General features: G+C 39.6%; 1 protein-coding gene and 1 long non-coding RNA gene across 2 annotated transcripts; one reads left to right on the top strand and one right to left on the bottom strand.

Annotated features, from left to right (window-relative positions):
• LOC131506182 (uncharacterized) lies at positions 1–1,524 on the top strand. The gene is made up of 2 exons (XR_009258774.1): positions 1–99; positions 1,063–1,524. It is a non-coding gene; the product is annotated as an uncharacterized LOC131506182 (long non-coding RNA).
• A 9,033-nt stretch (positions 1,525–10,557) lies between these two features.
• On the bottom strand, positions 10,558–15,749 carry CXCL9 (C-X-C motif chemokine ligand 9). Its single transcript, XM_058722243.1, has 4 exons — positions 15,617–15,749; positions 13,319–13,445; positions 11,897–11,981; positions 10,558–10,841 (listed from the first exon to the last, which is right to left on the bottom strand). The coding sequence occupies exons 1-4, from the start codon at positions 15,678–15,680 to the stop codon at positions 10,737–10,739; spliced, it is 381 nt and encodes a 126-aa protein (XP_058578226.1). The 5' UTR covers positions 15,681–15,749; the 3' UTR covers positions 10,558–10,736.
• Between the last annotated feature and the right edge of the window lie 1,024 nt (positions 15,750–16,773).

Raw genomic sequence — 16,773 nt, 5'->3', positions numbered from 1 at the left:
GCTTTATTGTTAGTTTTGCCCAGAATTCCATTCATCCTTTCCTCCTTGTGGACAATGAGAACTGTTGGCTCTGCCCTTGGACAAATCAATCAACCCTAGGTTCAACAGGGACTAGTTCCACCATCATTCTCTTCTATTTTTTTTTTTTTCTCTGAAACCACCACAGCCAAGTTCTTATGTCAAAATGTTTTTCAAGAACCATCTGATGGTTTTTACTTTTTATGTCTTTATACTTAACATTTCAAAGGGTTTATACTTTTTATGTCTTTATACTTTAAACTTCAAAGGGTGATAACATTTTAGTTGGCTTTGAAAGATCTTCAGTGATTTTATGATAGTGGGAAAGTAGCTCCTTTGAAGATAGGCCACTGCACATTTTATCAATATTTATCTCATAAGGGGTAAAGAAATAAAGGCTTGCTCTTATCCTTTTCCCAGATTTCTTGGGTATGCCAGATGAACCCAATGCAGTTCATTGCCTTATTCTGTAAGATCTGCTTTACTTGCTGGATTAATTTAGACAATGTAAAGACGATTAATGTGGTTTAGTTTGGGTATTCCTGATTTTCATTGTCATGGGAACCCATTAGGAAAATTTCCATTTGGGGGCCCAAGATGTTCTCATACCACTATATAATTTTTCCACCTCATGAGAAATATGATAAACTGGGGCTAGTTTTTTGTTTTTGTTTTGTTTTAGCAAGGTATATAAGGATTTTGGGGTCCCTTTTAAGAAGACAAGTTACAGGACACCTGGGTAGCTCAGTCAGTTGAGCATTCGGATCTTGATTTTCAGCTCAGATTGTGATGTCGCGGTTTGTGAGTTTGAGTCCTGTATCAGGCTCTGTGCTGACAGCTCAGAGCCTGCTTGGGATTCTCTCTCCCTCTCTCTCTCTGTCCCTCTGCTCATGTGCGTGCTCTCTCAAAATAAATAAATAAACATAAGAAAAAAGAATACAAGTTATAATAGGGGGAGAGAACATGTAATGTGTATAAATTACCCATTTCTTTGCTGATAAATCATCCTTGCTTTTTTTTTTTCTTTCTATAAATATTAGGAAGAAACGTGTTTCTCTGTGGCCCAAATGATATGAAGGTTATGGTGAGATATCCTCAAGCATCCACAACCTCAAGGATCTTATTTATTTCAGGAAATAAATAATATTGAGGAGAAGATTTTTCTCTTTTCCTATTGAGGAGGGTCATTGAAAGATGAAACTGCCAGTGGACCTGTGAGCTGGACCTGGGAGATGGGATGCTCCTCCCCCCTCCCCTGTTCTTGAAATATGGGTTCCACTTGCCTTTCTGGATCCCAGAGGCTGCTGCAAGGACATAGTCTTAAGATAATGATGTGATGTTGGGAACACCTGCACGGTGTATGTGACTGAACTCTGTTAATGCCTCTTGATAAACTTTTAGGATTTGGCAGGTGGGTGCGGGATCCATTCATTTTGTGCCACACAGCACAAGCCTGGGTGTAAGTTCCATTGGCTATTATTAAAACTACCACCTTACCAACCTGGAGTGGCCTGCCTCTATCTTTGGTCTCTCCCTGACCTCTGCGTGAAGTGGCCAGTTTCAGATTATACCAGGAATGCTCCAGGGAGAGTTGTGAACCTACACCTCCCCCAGAATGTTCTTCTCAGTTATGAAAGGAATAGCATCCCCTCTGTTGTCTACCCCCAAGTTGAGGGACCCACAGAGGGTAATGGACAATTGGAGAATCTCATCTTCAGGCAGAGGAATGGAGCAATGGAGGAACTACCTGGATATTACTCGGCATTACATTCGATAGGAAATAAAGAAATAATGAAACTCTTTCAGAGTCTTCTAATTCCCATCTCATTGTTATCAGAATAACCTAAGACCAGAGAAGTTGTTTCCTCACATTTTGGCTGCCCTAGATTAGTTCCCTACAGTGCTTTATTTTCAAACATAAACATACTTAAAGGAGTACAGGGAGCGTCATTGTAACATGTGACCAGGTTTAGCCATCAGGTCTCCATTACACAAAAACTGTGGTGTACTGGACAGAATACTAAACACTGAATGCTTTGCAAGAAACTTAGAGATCGTAGTCCCTTACGCTTCAGTTTACAGATGAGGAAACTGCTACTCAGAGAGGCCATAACACTTGTCAACACTACTCGGCCAATGTGTGACAGACCAGTAATGTCTTTATTTCCAGACTCTTGGATGTACTTCCATCTGTAAGGTTTCTCCCACTGGTAAAAGTCTGTGTTTGGGGCTATGGGAGAGAATAATAAAGATAATAGCAGCTAACACTTAGTGATCAAAATAAAAAGTATAGGGGAGCCTGGGTGGTTTAGTCGGTTAAGTCTGACTCTTGACTTTGGCTCAGGTCACGATCTCATGGTTTGTGAGTCCAAGCCCCACATTGGGCTCTGCACTGACAGCACGAAGCCTGCTTGGGATTCTCTCTCTCCCTCTCTCTCTGCTTCTCCCTTGCTCATCCTCTTTCTCAAAAATAAATAATAAACATTAAAAAAATAAAAAGTATATGTAACCTGTGTCATTTGGGTTCACTGGGAAGCAGGCACTGAGATAGAATCAGATGTGCAAGAAGTTTATTGGAGTTAACCCTTCAAAAATAAAATAGGAAGGGAGCAGAATTGGGCAGAGACTGCCTCAGACTGTGATACAGACTGTGATACAGATTGATAAAGTCTTAGTCAATCCAGTAGGGAGCTCCCAATTAAAGACTGTCCATAAGGCGAGTCCTGCACTTGGCAGACATGACCAGGTCCTAGTATTCTTTGGGAGCTGCCCAGTAAGACCATGGCCTGAAACCTGAGGGGAGCCAAGCTGAGCCAGCTAGAGGCGGTGGCCAACTGCCCTCTTTGTGGCTGACCAGCAAGATCTTTGTTGCAGGGTGATTCGAGCAGCACACCTCCATGGCTGCTACATAACCCAAGTGGCCCCAAAGTTCTCTAGCCTTCTGGAGTTACCTTCAATATCCAAGTAGAGTGACTTAAGCCCCTATTCCATCAATGAGAAATCCAAAACCTGTCCCAATATATGCAGAGTCTCAAGAAGGCTCACAATTAAAACCAAACGTTACACAGCAATGTTTTAAAGCGGGTCTCCCCACCGGAAATTTCCCACTGGCCTTCTTTATCATTTTACTTTGGCATGCTGTCCCCCTTCCCATCTCCCTCTCCTGCCTCTCTTTTTGCTGTTCCAGGATCCCCAACACTCTCCCTAGCTGCCAGAGATAATTCTTGTCTTCTCATTATTCAGAGAAATTTAGCTCCCTTTTGCCTTTTAAAAAAAAATTTTTTTTTAACGTTTATTTATTTTTGAGACAGAGAGACAGAGCATGAACAGGGGAGGGGCAGAGAGAGAGGGAGACACAGAATCTGAAACAGGCTCCAGGCTCTGAGCTGTCAGCACAGAGCCCGATGCGGGGCTCGAACTCACGGACCGTGAGATCATGATCTGAGCCGAAGTCGGACGCTTAACCAACCAAGCCACCCAGGCGCCCCCCATTTTGCCTTTAAAAAAAAAAAAAAAAATTATTTGAGAGAGAGCGAGAGAGAGCGAGCACAAGCCTGGAAGGGGCAGAGAGAGAGACACGCACACACAGAATCCAAAGCAGGGTCCAGGCTCCAATTTGTCAGCACAGAGCTGGACATGGGGCTTGAACCTACGAATTGTGAGATCATGACTGAGCTAAAGTGGGACGCTTAACCCTCTGAGCCACCCAGGCTCCCCTCACTTTTGCTTCAATTTCGATTCCATAAAAACTCCTATGTTAGTCTAGCCCTAATCAAAGGCTCCAAACAAGAGACATCTATCTTCCTTGATAGATGTTTATTTTATCAGATAGATGTAAATTCTGCTGTTTATAACATAAATAAAAATTTGTTTAAATTAATATAAAAATTGATGACACACATGTAACAACATGTTTTTCCTATTATATAGTTTATTTTGACATTTCTCATCTCATACTTACAGGTTTTGATTTTCAGTTCCTCCTTGTGGAGGAAATGCAGGCTGTCTAGTCTGATGCTTAAGAAAGGCTGATGATAGGTGGCTGGGCCTAATGGGTCCTATGCTCTACACAAAAGGCAGAGGCCAAGGCCCTGTTCCCTGGAAATGGAGGTACTAGCAACTCTTTCCTTTTTCTTTTTTTTTTAAAGTAAGACAAATTCTTTATGAAAACAGTCAACTTGAAACAGTATAATAAAATACTGTATTTAAAAGATGAAATTTCTTTATTTGTATAGCAAGCTTTTAAAGAAAGCAAATAGTTATGGATACTTTGATACCTTTCCCTCTAATCTTTTATCAGTTTGGTCCAGTCCATAATGTTATTAACACACTTAGATTTGACAGCTCCTTTGTGATTTACTAACTTCCTTAAAATGTAGGGTCAAACACCCTCGTCCCTTCGGAATTTTAAAATACTGTAATTTGGTATCAAAATGCCTCAAGGGATGACTCGGCCAGGTGACTACCTAGGAGCTAGCTAACTCCTTTTTTAAAATTTTTTTTTTCAATGTTTTTTATTTATTTTTTGGGACAGAGAGAGACAGAGCATGAACGGGGGAGGGGCAGAGAGAGAGGGAGACACAGAATCCGAAGCAGGCTCCAGGCTCCGAGCCATCAGCCCAGAGCCTGACGCGGGGCTCAAACTCACGGACCGCGAGATCGTGACCTGGCTGAAGTCGGACGCTTAACCGACTGCGCCACCCAGGCGCCCCGGAGCTAGCTAACTCCTTATCAGCAAGGAAGGTTGCTTTTTTCTCCTATCACTTAATTTCATCTTCTCTCTACACAGGCCAAAAAAGAAAGTGATAGTATCCTAAAGCTTCTGTAATTGCAATCTCTCCCTGTATCTTCCTTTCTGTTAAGAAAGCAACTTTCTTTTTTCCCTGAAGGGATGAAGAACCCTCAAATAGTTTTCCCGATTAACTCACCTAGAAATCACTGGCATTTAAATTCAAAAGTACAGCTTACAGACTAAATATTTTACTGATCTCCTTAACAGTTGCTCTAATATAAAAAGCTTGTTCAGCTACAGACTGCTTTCTGGTATAGCAAAATAATTTAAATTTTAAATTAGAGAACAATTCTTATGGTTAAAGTTTCTGACAGAGTACTCACAGTGGGAGGATTTCAGTGTGCCCAGGAGCATTCTGGGATGGAGTACTGGGTGGGATGGAAAAGCAAGATTTGAATCATGAATAGGTGGGATTCAGACGGGATTGAAGGGGTGGGTGAAGGGAGCAGATGAACAAAAGACCATCAGTGAAATTGAAGGCAGAAATGAGCATGGTAAGTTTAAATGATTGTGGTAAGAGTGGTTGAGATTGATTTGGGAAAGGCCTGGAAGAAGATTTAGGGTGAAGCATATGTCATTTAACTAAAAAAAAAAAAATACATATTAAGTGCTTCCAAAGTGACAGGCACTGCTCTAAGCACTATGGATGCCAAGGTGAAGAGTACTTTCTGCAGTCAAGAAACTTAATGTTTGTGGTGGAGTGGGGGATAGGAAATAACTACATAAATATTTTCAAAAGACAATTTCAGACTGTGGTGAAGTTTGATTGATTTATCAGATTGTGATAAAAGAGAAACAGACTATAGATTTTGTAAATTGTGGGCCTTTCTAGATAAAATTATAACGGGCATCCTCTGTATGTGTGTTTTATTTTGTTAGTTTATGTTTGCATTATTATTATCTTCCATATGAATTTTATTTAATGTTTATTTATTTTTGAGAGAGAGAGAGAGCAGGGGAGGGGCAGAGAGAGAGGGAGACAGAGGGTCTGAAGCAGGCTCTGCAGAGCCCAATGTGGGGCTCAGACTTAAAACTGTGAGATCATGATGTAAGCTGAAGTTGGACGCTTAACCAAGTCACCCAGGTGCGCCCCCCCCCCATATGAATTTCTTAATAGGAATCTTTTAAAGTCACTTGCCCATTTTGTGAAGGCTGGCTTGCTTAGCACTCTATCTTACAATCTTCATAATTCTGGTTGTAGTTTAGAGTTAGCCAGAGAAGACTGTGCCCATATAAGGGGCAACCCATTGTTGCAATGCACTGAAAGCCACTGACTGACTGAGAACACGTTGTCAATGCCTCCCAGTTGTGTATGTCTCACTTTCTCTGCAGGAAATCTCCATGTGACCCATGACCACTTGACAAATGCATTAAGTGAAGCTGTCAATATCAACTACTAGGTTCAGATTTATAGTAAATCTTCAGCTCTTTCTTATTTTTTAGACAAAAATATTCATGAATATTCTCATTTCATCCACTCCAGAGGGTGTACACAACTCGACTTTGGAAAGCACTATACTAGAGAGGGTCTGGGGACAAGATGACAATTTCATTACGGAGTCTCTGTGAAGTGACATTTAAGCTGAAACTCAAATAATGAGGTAGGAACAGCTATGCGAAGAAGGTGGCACAGGTGTATCAGTTAGGAAAACAGAGGCTCTCTGAGTATTGTGGGAATAAAGAATTTACTATAGGAATAACATCTTATACAGATGAGGAAGGATCTTTGGAAGTAAAAGTCTGGTAGAATATTTAAGGGGTTGGAGAAATATTCACCAATCAATCCTTCAGAAGTACTTCCAAGTATCTGGTGGAGGGTTTGGGACCATTGTTAGTCACAAGGCCAGCAGTCATGAAGATGAGGTAAACATGGAGGACTGCAAGGGCAAGCTGGAATCCCCTGGATACCACTGTGTCTGTCATTATATCTATTCAAGAGTAATGGTCATTCCCTCACTTCTGCCTTCCAAATCTCACGCCTCTTTGGTTAACTCTAACCTAGAACTACACAGGGAAGAGAATTCTGGAAAACAGAGTTCCCAGATTAACCGAGTTGATATAGCACAGCCCAGCACAACAGAGAATAGCATACACAAAGGCCCTGAGAAGGAAATGAACTCAGTGTGCTTGAGAGACAAAAAGGTGAGGCTGAAGCTAGTATTTGAATGGGAAGGATGAAGGGAGCATGGTCAGAAAGGCACACAAAGCCTAAACTCATATGGGGCTTTGTAGACCTTGGTATGTTTGACTTAATTCTAAATTACAGGATTTTGAGCAAAGTGGTGGTATTCTATGAATTATGCTTTGCAAGGATCATTCTAGCTGTCAGGACGGTAAGGAAGCAAGAGAAAAGTTGACTAAGAGAGACAGGAGGTAAAATAGGGAGGCTATTGTCATCTAGGAAATGGACAATGATGGTCTGGAAAATGAGTATAAAAAATGTAGATACACAAAACTTGTCAAATGAGCTTTTGGTCTCATTTTTCCGATACATTTTTTTAGTCCTGGGAACATCTTTCCATGTATGAGATGTGGAACCCTCTGTTGCAAGGAAAGTGCAGCAGAGCTAAGTGGTCAGGGAAGGTTGGGACTGACATTGAGTACTTTCTATGCATCAGGTATATGCTGGGCCAGTTCCTCACAACAATCCTGAATAAGGGAACTGGTGTATAGGGAGATTAAATAGTATATTTGAACTGAGGTCACATAGCTAATAAGTGGTAGGCTTCTGATCTTAACTAAGATATCTCAGAATCCAGAATCTTAGCTCTTTTCACAGCATCCTGTAGTTTCTTAGGTTAAGGCCCTTGTGAGTAGTCATGTCCACCATCAGCAGCTGCTACCTGCCCAAACATCATACCTTTCTGGCCTCTCAAGTGTACTTCAAATGTACAAGGCTGATATTCGTTGTTCATTCTCAACCTTCTTAGTCCACACTGCATAATACCTCCAGCCTAAGTTTCCTGGACCCTTAAAGAAGTTTAGAGCTCCATCATAACTACTTGAGGCTTTATAATATTTCAATATATATACTTTCAGGATATGGAAAAGGGTTAGGACAGTTTTGGTTTCCTGGTTTATATCTCACTGGAATAGCATTAACTTTCAGGACTAGGAAATAAATTGCATTCTACATAACTCTTCAAAATCAATGTTGTTATAAGGCATTGTTGTCATATTTTCCATAGAAGTTTTTCTTCTGTCTCCAAAGAGCTCTATAAAGGGCTTCCATGTCTTTATCTCAACTATAGTCTATCTGACATGGAAACAAATGAAAAAGGACATCTAATAATTACTGTTAAACATGTAATGATTGAGGTGCATGTCCAAGATATTAAAAAAATCAGTATTTTTTTAAAATGCAGGTCTTATTTTGAGAGAGAGCGAGCACACGCAAAAGCAGGGGAGGGGCAGAGAGAGAGAGGAAGAGAGAGAATCTGAACCAGGTTCTGTGCTGTCATGCTGTCCTATGAACTGTGAGATCATAACCTGAGCCGAAACCAAGAGTCAAACGCTTAACTGAGCCACCCAGGTGCCCCAATCAGTATTTGTATTCTGATCAATGGTCTATTTATTGATGCCCTTGCCTTTAAAGAAAGAAAATATTTCTTTTTTTTTTTTATTTTTTTAAAAAAAAATTTTTTTTTTTAACGTTTATTTATTTTTGAGACAGAGAGAGACAGAGCATGAATGGGGGAGGGTCACAGAGAGAGGGAGACACAGAATCTGAAACAGGCTTCAGGCTCTGAGCTGTCAGCACAGAGCCCGACGCGGGGCTCGAACCCACAGACCGTGAGATCATGACCTGAGCCGAAGTCGGACACTCAACCGACCAGCCACCCAGGCGCCCCTAGAAAGAAAATATTTCAAAGTACAAGGTATATATGCCAGAACTGCTTTGAACTTAATAATTATTTGCTTAGAGAGTATACATATATATATATATATAAATGATGAATGCTTATCACGTATATATATGTCATAGGTACTTAGTCAAAACATGTTGTCTCTGGTTGTTACACACTGTCCACTTTACCTGTGGGAACTGGGTCACACTCTCAAACTATGAAATGTTTAGAGTTTTCAGGGGTTTCATGGAAGGAGCTAAAGAGTTTCACAATTAGATATGATGATGTTTGGGTGGGATCATCGCTGGGCAACACTAAAAATCACCTGCAGTGTAAGAAGTGACAGAATCTGGCAAAGTAGGTGTAAGTTTAAATTCTGGCCAAAGATGTCCTTTCCTACATAATTCACTGAACTTCTTCTTCAAGAGGGTTTCCAAGCCCTTTTGAGGCTAACTGGCCACCAGCCATGTCACCACTAACAGGATTTGCTACTCTCTCCAGCTCTTGGTTTCTTAATATCCTTCCCCCTTTCTCATGAGACCTGGCATGGCAATTGATAATCACAATACTTTACAAACTCTGAAATAGGTTAAACTGAGAATGAAATTTATATTTATCTAAAATGAGTTTTCAAAAGGAACTTGGTGGTTTTCTTGTCAGACACAGAGAACTGAGGCTTGTCCCAGGAATAGTATTAAAGGAATTTTTGTACGAGGTGGGTAAAAGTTGGACAGGAAAGCTCCTTCCTATTGTAAGATTCTGTGATACTCAGTATCCTGTATTATTTTATAAAAATAGTTCAGAATATCCGGTGTTTTAAGCATTTTTGTTTGTTCGAGAGGTGAAGTTAACATCCTGTCATAAAACAAGAATGTTGCATCAGCTCCTATTCCTGCAGTGACAATGGCGTAAAGATAATGAGTAGAAGAGGTTACCAGGGGTTAAACATTATGGAGCAGCCAATATAGCCAGATCCTGCCCTGAGGAGGCAGTCTGGTTGCCCTCCTACTTGTAAAATTTGTAATTAAAAAATTATTCAAAACCTAGTTCATAGTATACTAGGCATGGCGACAGAATCAAGGAAATGAACTGTGGTCCCTGCCCTCAAGGGGCTGACAATCTGGTTTGAGAAATAAACATGCAAAAAATAATCAGAAAACAATTGAGTGTTCACCTATGTGGTATTGAACACAAGTGAACTTGGAGTTTTAAAATAATCCAAGTGTCCAGAAGATTTTAGTTAAGAGGCAGGATTAAACTGAACCAAAGACTGGGTCAAATGAGGATGAGTGGGGAGAAGAAGGCATTCCTATGGAGTGCTAGCATAAGAGTGAAAAGGAGTAGACCCAGGTGAATGAGAGCATGACGTTATAGCAGAGATAGGCACTAAATTGTGGTAGAATGGTGAGGAACAGGCTTGACTGAAGCAAAGGTGAACAATAAGGTCAGCGTGGGCAGGCATGATGGAGTCTAATGTCCTCAAAAGCTGGACAGAAGGTTCTGAAAGCCAAGTGCTAGTGTTCTTCAGCTGTGGCCCCCAGAAACAACCAGCATGGGTCTGTCAGATACACTGTGAGGCCTGTGGGCAGATTCAAATACAGATGCAGATGGCCATGGCAGCTTGGTGAGGTCCGGCTCGATTCCAAACTGCTAGGCTTATTAGCATGCTGACAGGCTGGGGCTTGCTGACATGTGCCCCAGAATATTCTCTAGAGGCTGGAATTTGTGGCCTGGGAAGTGCAGGGCTGATCTTCTAAGCAGCTGTTGTGTGTGGGATGTGACTGCGTACAGGATATGATTCTGTGCACATTTGTCCAGATGTGGGTGTTAAGACCGTGGTCTTAACATGACGAAATTCAGTTGGCTGGAGGTGATAGAACAAAGTCAAACTATAGCCTGTAACAATTCTTAATGTTTAGATTTCAAAAGCAACTTTCTAGCTTTAATTACAATTTCATAATAATGCTTGAAAATTTCCAGTCAAATAAAAAGCTTATGGATTAAGATGCCATCTCCTTTTGGAATTATTTCATCATAATTAAGAAAACCTTTGGGCATAAGGTTGGTAAAGTGGTTGCTCATGTGGTCTTCTTTTGATGAGGATGTTGAGATTTTTTAACTTTAAAAATTTTCCTGCTTTTTTGAGTTTTTTTCCCTTTCTTTTGCTTTTTCTTTTGGCTCACCTGTAAGGAGAAGGAAAACAAGGGTAATGTTTCTTTATCTTACCATTTTTCCTTCTTTACATTATATTTGGACTTTCCAGACTGTGGTTTTGTTTTGTTTTTAAGTCTTCAAACCTGGTTTAAAGTTGCTTCACTCTCAGAGGGGCTCCTTTTGTTTCTCTTTACATCACTGACTTTGAGCAGGAGGCCACAGCCTTGTAACTGATCTTCTTTTGTCTATTCTCTTGGCCTATTACTGCCTTTACTCTAATTCTGCTTACAACCCACCTGTCCAAACTACAACCTTCTGAGGCTGGTACTATTATCATCCACTTTTTACAGAGGAGGAGAGGGAGGCCTAGAGAGGGTGGCTTGCCCAAAATTGCATAGCTAGTATGTGGCAGAACCACCAGACTGTCAGACTCCTGAAGCCAAGTTCCCAGCTACATATTCTGTGGCCCTCTTCAAATTTAACTCCTGAGCACATTACACAGGATTCTTCCCACTTTGTCCTGGTCTACTTTTCTACTTTTCACTCCCTTCATACAACTCCAGCCACATTACTTGAGGCTCCCCGAATACAGCAAGCTCTCTCATGGTCTATGCTTCTTTTTCATGCTGTCCTTACTCTCTTGGTGAACTACTTATTCTTCAAGACCCCAGTCATATGAAAAGTCTTCCTTAACACTTTCTCCCTGCCCCTCCTTCTGGCAAAATTAATTACCCCTTCTATAATCTTCAAGACTCTTGTACATATCTTTATTTTATATTTCTCACATTGTGCTATAACTGTTAGTGCATTTGCTACATCAGGGAGGGCTTATACTTTATTACCTTTCCATCCTCAGTGTCTACCTTTCAATTCAATACACATGTACTTCTAGTGGGGGAGACAGACAAGTGATACTACATGCAAAAATACAATTATACCTCACAGTGATGACATTATTCTAGGAACAAGATAGAAGCGCAATAACATAAATGAAAAACATATCCTTAAAGGAACCACATAAATTCTTTGTCTTTAAAAGTTAATTTCTAAAAGAAAGAAAACTTTGTTCCTCCTAGTCACTAACCTGTTTCTCCCACTCTTTAATCAGTTCTTTCACATCTGCTGAATCTGGGTTTAGACACGTTTGATCTCCATTCTTCATTGTCACACTGCCAAGGAAATAGCAACAAGATTTATTTTACCTTCAATAATTTAAATTCCTCACCTTACTCTCAGAATGAAGTCCCCCAATTAAAATGTATTTGTGTTATCACAATAAGCATCTGAGACTTCCAGTCTTCCTTCCTGCCTTTTCGTTTTCTTAGTGAGTGAGGGGACTTAGGCAAATTTCTAGGATAGCACACAGCCCTAAATTAAAAAAATCCAACTGATATATGCAATAAGAGAAACTTAAACTTATATGTAACGACAATATTAGTGCTGCTCTGTTGGAAATAGTTATTTATGTTTAAGTGAAGAAGCAAAATAGAAAAGCTGTCAATATAGCTACTTTTTTTTTTTTTGTAGAAACTGTGAAAATCAACATGAGTTATGCTGAATTTTCTAATGAAACTCCCTAAAACATAAAATATTTTTCTGAAACACAATTAACAGACTGGTTGAATTTTTTAAATTACTCACAGCAGACTCTCCAGGAACAATTAAAAATTTTTTTCTTTAATTTCTCTGTATAATCTGAGGATATGAATACCTGTTCTATAGATCAGCCTTGATTTAGGTTTCAAAAGACTGAAACTAGCGATTCTAATCTTTAGAAATGTTATTATTGAATTTTTATTTAAATTCCAATTAACAGTGTACTATTAGTTTCAGGTGTGCAATATCGTGATTCAACACTTCCATATAACACCCCATGAAAAGTTATTATTAATAGGAAAGAACTAAAGACACAATACTGCCACAGTAACAGTTTGATTTCAATAGCAAAATATTGGAAATAATCTACATTTAAGCATTGCTCATATAAATTATGGTACATCCATAGGATGGAATATAATTTGGCCTTAACAATGCCATCAGAAAAAATGGTATTATAGAAGATTTACCGACATGAGGAAATGTTCATGATATGGTGTTAATAAAAAGGCAGTCTATAAGAGTACGTACTGTATGATTTTATTTTTGTGTATGTATATGTATATATATGTGGCAACTATATATGCACACAAACACAAATAAGGGAAATTTGGAAGACAAGGGCAAGGAGTGACTAGCATTTATCACTGGTGGTAGAATTATAAATGATTTTTATTTTCTTCTTTTGGGTTATCTGCATTAAATATTTTCTACATGCTTGATTATATATTATCCTTGGTTCTAATCTCTACCAGAAGTTCCTTATTATTTAGAACTAAAAAAAGAAGTAGCTCAGATTTATGGAGGGGAAATCATCTGAATTTGAACAAGTGTTCTGAGGCTAATATTCACACTAAATTTAATGTTCCTGCCAATATGGCACATGTGTTTTGGATGAGTTGTTACTTACATGATTTCAGTTTTCTCACAAGAAGGGCTTGGGGCAAATTGTTTAAGGTCCTTTAAGGATTTTAGGTGGATTGTCCCTTGGCTGGTGTTGATGCAGAAACAACGTCTATTCCTCATTATTAGGGTTCCTAAGGGAAAGAAGGTAGAGCACATTGATTTAAGGCAATGTCTCTATTTATTTATTTGTTTATTTAGAGCATGTGCTAGAGTGAGGGACAGAGGGAGAGAATCTTAAGCAGGCTGTACGCTCAAGTGGAGCCTGATGCAGGGCTCCATCCCATGACCCTAGGATCATGACCTGAGCTGAAACCAGGAGTCAGATGCTCAACACACTGAGATACCCAGGCACCCCAAGGCAAAGTTTCAATTTAGGTCCAAAGGTTCAATTTGATCCATCAAAATGATACATTTGACTTAGTCATGATTATTACTGTCACATTAGTGTCTGTCTGTTGGGGAAAGAAAAAAGGTTACTGCTAATTGACCTATGAGCTGGACCTGGGCCCCAGGAGACTCCTCTTCCCCTCCCCTGTCCTTGGAATAAGGGTTCCTCTTGCTTTTCTGGCTCCCAGAGGCTTCTCCAAGCCAAGGACACAGCCTTGAGATGGTGATGTGATGTTGAAGATACCTGCATTGCATACATGACTAAGCCAAGTTAGGGCCTCTTTATAAGTTTTTAGGGGTTGGTGGGCACTCAAGACAAGCCTCCTATGTAAGTTCCCTTTGATATTATTACAACTGCAACCTACCAACTTGGAGTGGCCTGCCTCTTTTTTGATCTCTCCCTGCCCTCTGATTAAGGGGCCCCGTTTTAGATCACACCAGAAAGGCTTCCAAGCTGTGAACCTACACTGTTAATCATTTCCACAAACTCTGAAGGAGGTATTATCCTCATTTTATAGCTAAAGAAGCTAAGGTTCAAAGAAGTTATGTAAAGGACACAGTAATTTAGCTTTTGGGGGCAGGAGCAGTATTTCAGTTTAGGTTTTTTTGAGTCCAAATGCATTGCTTTTAACTACCATATCTTACAACCTTAGGAAAGGAAATTAAAAAAAAAAATTTTTTTTAACGTTTATTTTTGAGAGAGACAGAGAGAACGTAAGCGGGGCATGGGCAGAGAGAGAAAGGGAGACACAGAATCTGAAGCAGGCTCCAGGCTTTGAGCTGTCAGCACAGAGCCTGATGTGGGGCTTGGACTCATGAACTGTGAGATCATGACCTGAACTGAAGTTGGACACTTAACCAACTGAGCCACCCAGGCGCCCCTGGAGATTTTTGCAATATTTAACAAATGCCTATCACAGGTCAGACACACACCTGATTCATGTGTGCTATGTGGACCACAATTTCTTAAGCAACTCCTAAAGCCATTTATTACTGACATTAGGGGAATGGAGCTGGTTTTAGAAAGCTATACTTATAATAACCAATCGCAACCATCATCCTCATCCTCCCCACTGCCTTGCTTTTTGATAGTGCTTTAAACCTTTAAAAACCCTTTGAAATACACTATCTTCATTCCTTAATTCTTTCATTCATTCAACATATATTTACTCAGTGCTTACTATATGCCACACATCGAGTGGTAGGTAGTAAAAGCATGACTGTAAATCTCCATTTTACGACTGAGGAAACTCAAGTCTAGAAAAGTTCATTAATTTGCCCAATGGTAGTTAGTAAACAGATTAGAGACCTGATTATTGGACACTTAATTGGTTAACCACAGACATACTTATCAAGAAACAGTATTAAGGGCTATAAAAATGATTTAGGGGACAAACCTTTTGACCTCATTATCACCCCGTTCAACAGGATTTACTGAACAGTTACTACATGTTAGGAATTCAGACATCCAGACCGAGAAGATCAATGTTTGACTTAGCAGGTCCTAGAAATCAACTTTGTAGGGATGCCTGGGTGGCTCAGTAGGTTAAGCATCTGTCTCTGACTCAGGTCATGATCTCATGGTTCGTGAGTTCGAGCCCCGCTCTGGGTGAGCCCCACTTCGTGTGAGCCCCACTTTGTGTGAGCCCCGCTTCTTTCTCCCTCTCTCTGCCCTTCACGGGATTCTTGCGCTCTCTCTCTGCCTCTTACTCACCTGCACCCCCTCCTCTCTCCCTCTCTCTCTCAGGAAAAAAAAATCAACTTTGGGCAATCAACTACATCACTTAGAACCTTTCATGAATGACTTATATCACTATCTGATGCATGTAATCAACTCTATTGGGAAAATCAAGAGACTTCAATAGCAATTTATATCTCTAACTTTACTAACCTAATATAACTCAGAACCCCTTACCTTGACCGCCAAGCAGAGTCAGGAAGATGATACTCAACAAGAGAGGAATACCACTTTTCTTCATAGTGATAGAATGGAGTTCTATTGAATCACTTCTGTATTGGATTTCAAGCCTGAGAATTTCTATAGAGAACACGCTCCTGGGAATCATATTTATTTGGAAAATCCAATTCTCTCCTAAACTCTGATTGGCTGGTATTTTTAGCTGATGTAGCTAAACTGACCACAAACTTAATTGTGCTGGGGGAAACCCTACTCTCATATCCAAGGGAATTTCTGCATGTTTTACTTCCATTTCACATAAATGGGTAGTTTATTATAAGGATATGAAACCAGAATCACCAGCAGCCTTTAGCAAAATCACAGCTACTCACCTGGGTGAAGAATAGGTTACATAATGAATATTACACAACAAGGGTTGCAGATGTGCTTTCCAGACAGAAAATACTAAAGTCCAGATAAATAATACACTTTCCAAATTTTCTTACTATTTATAAAATATCCTTCTGTATGGCTACATTTATTTTTTCTGTATTTTCTACCCAAAAATCTTAAACAATCAGCATCTTAATATCCTTAGGGACCAGGTTATTTTCTACTGTGGCAAGCTCATTTTTTTTTTTTTTTGTATCACTCCTGCTACAGTTTATTATTTTTTAAAATGGTTAGACTAGTTAGTATAGGGACCAGTTGAAAAAAGATAAATGGGACTACATCAAACTTAGAAATTTTTACAATCAAAGGAAACAATAAAGTAAAAAAGGAACCAATGGAATGAATTCAAATGACATATCTGATAAGGAGTTAAGATCCAAATATATAAGGAACTTCTATAACACAACAACAAAACTCCAATAACTGGTTTAAAAAGCGGGCAAAGACTTGAATAGACATTTCTGTAAAGAAAATATACAAAAGGCCCAAGCACATAAAAAGATGCTCAACATCACTAATTGTTAGGGAAATGCAAATCAAAACCACAGTGAAATATCACCTCAAACTCATCAGGATGCCACTATCAAAAACCAGAAAATAACAAGTGTTGGAAAGGATGTAGAGAAGTTGGAACTCCTGTACACAGTTGGTAGGAATATAAAATGGTGTAGCCATTACGGAAAAAAATATGGAGGTTTCTTAAAAAATGGAAAATGGAATTA

The sequence above is a fragment of the Neofelis nebulosa genome, chromosome 3, assembly GCF_028018385.1.
Source record: "Neofelis nebulosa isolate mNeoNeb1 chromosome 3, mNeoNeb1.pri, whole genome shotgun sequence".
NCBI lineage: Eukaryota > Metazoa > Chordata > Mammalia > Carnivora > Felidae > Neofelis > Neofelis nebulosa.
This window is presented reverse-complemented; position numbering and strand designations above follow the sequence as displayed.

Coding starts and splice junctions, on each gene's coding strand:
- CXCL9 (XM_058722243.1), bottom strand. CDS start 15,680: ATGAAGAAAAGTGGTATTCCTCTCTTGTTGAGTATCATCTTCCTGACT. Junction 13,446..15,616: donor GACTCTGCTTGGCGGTCAAG/GTAAGGGGTTCT, acceptor TCTTTCCCTTAG/GAACCCTAATAATGAGGAAT. Junction 10,842..11,896: donor TTAAAGAGTGGGAGAAACAG/GTTAGTGACTAG, acceptor TTCTCCTTACAG/GTGAGCCAAAAGAAAAAGCA.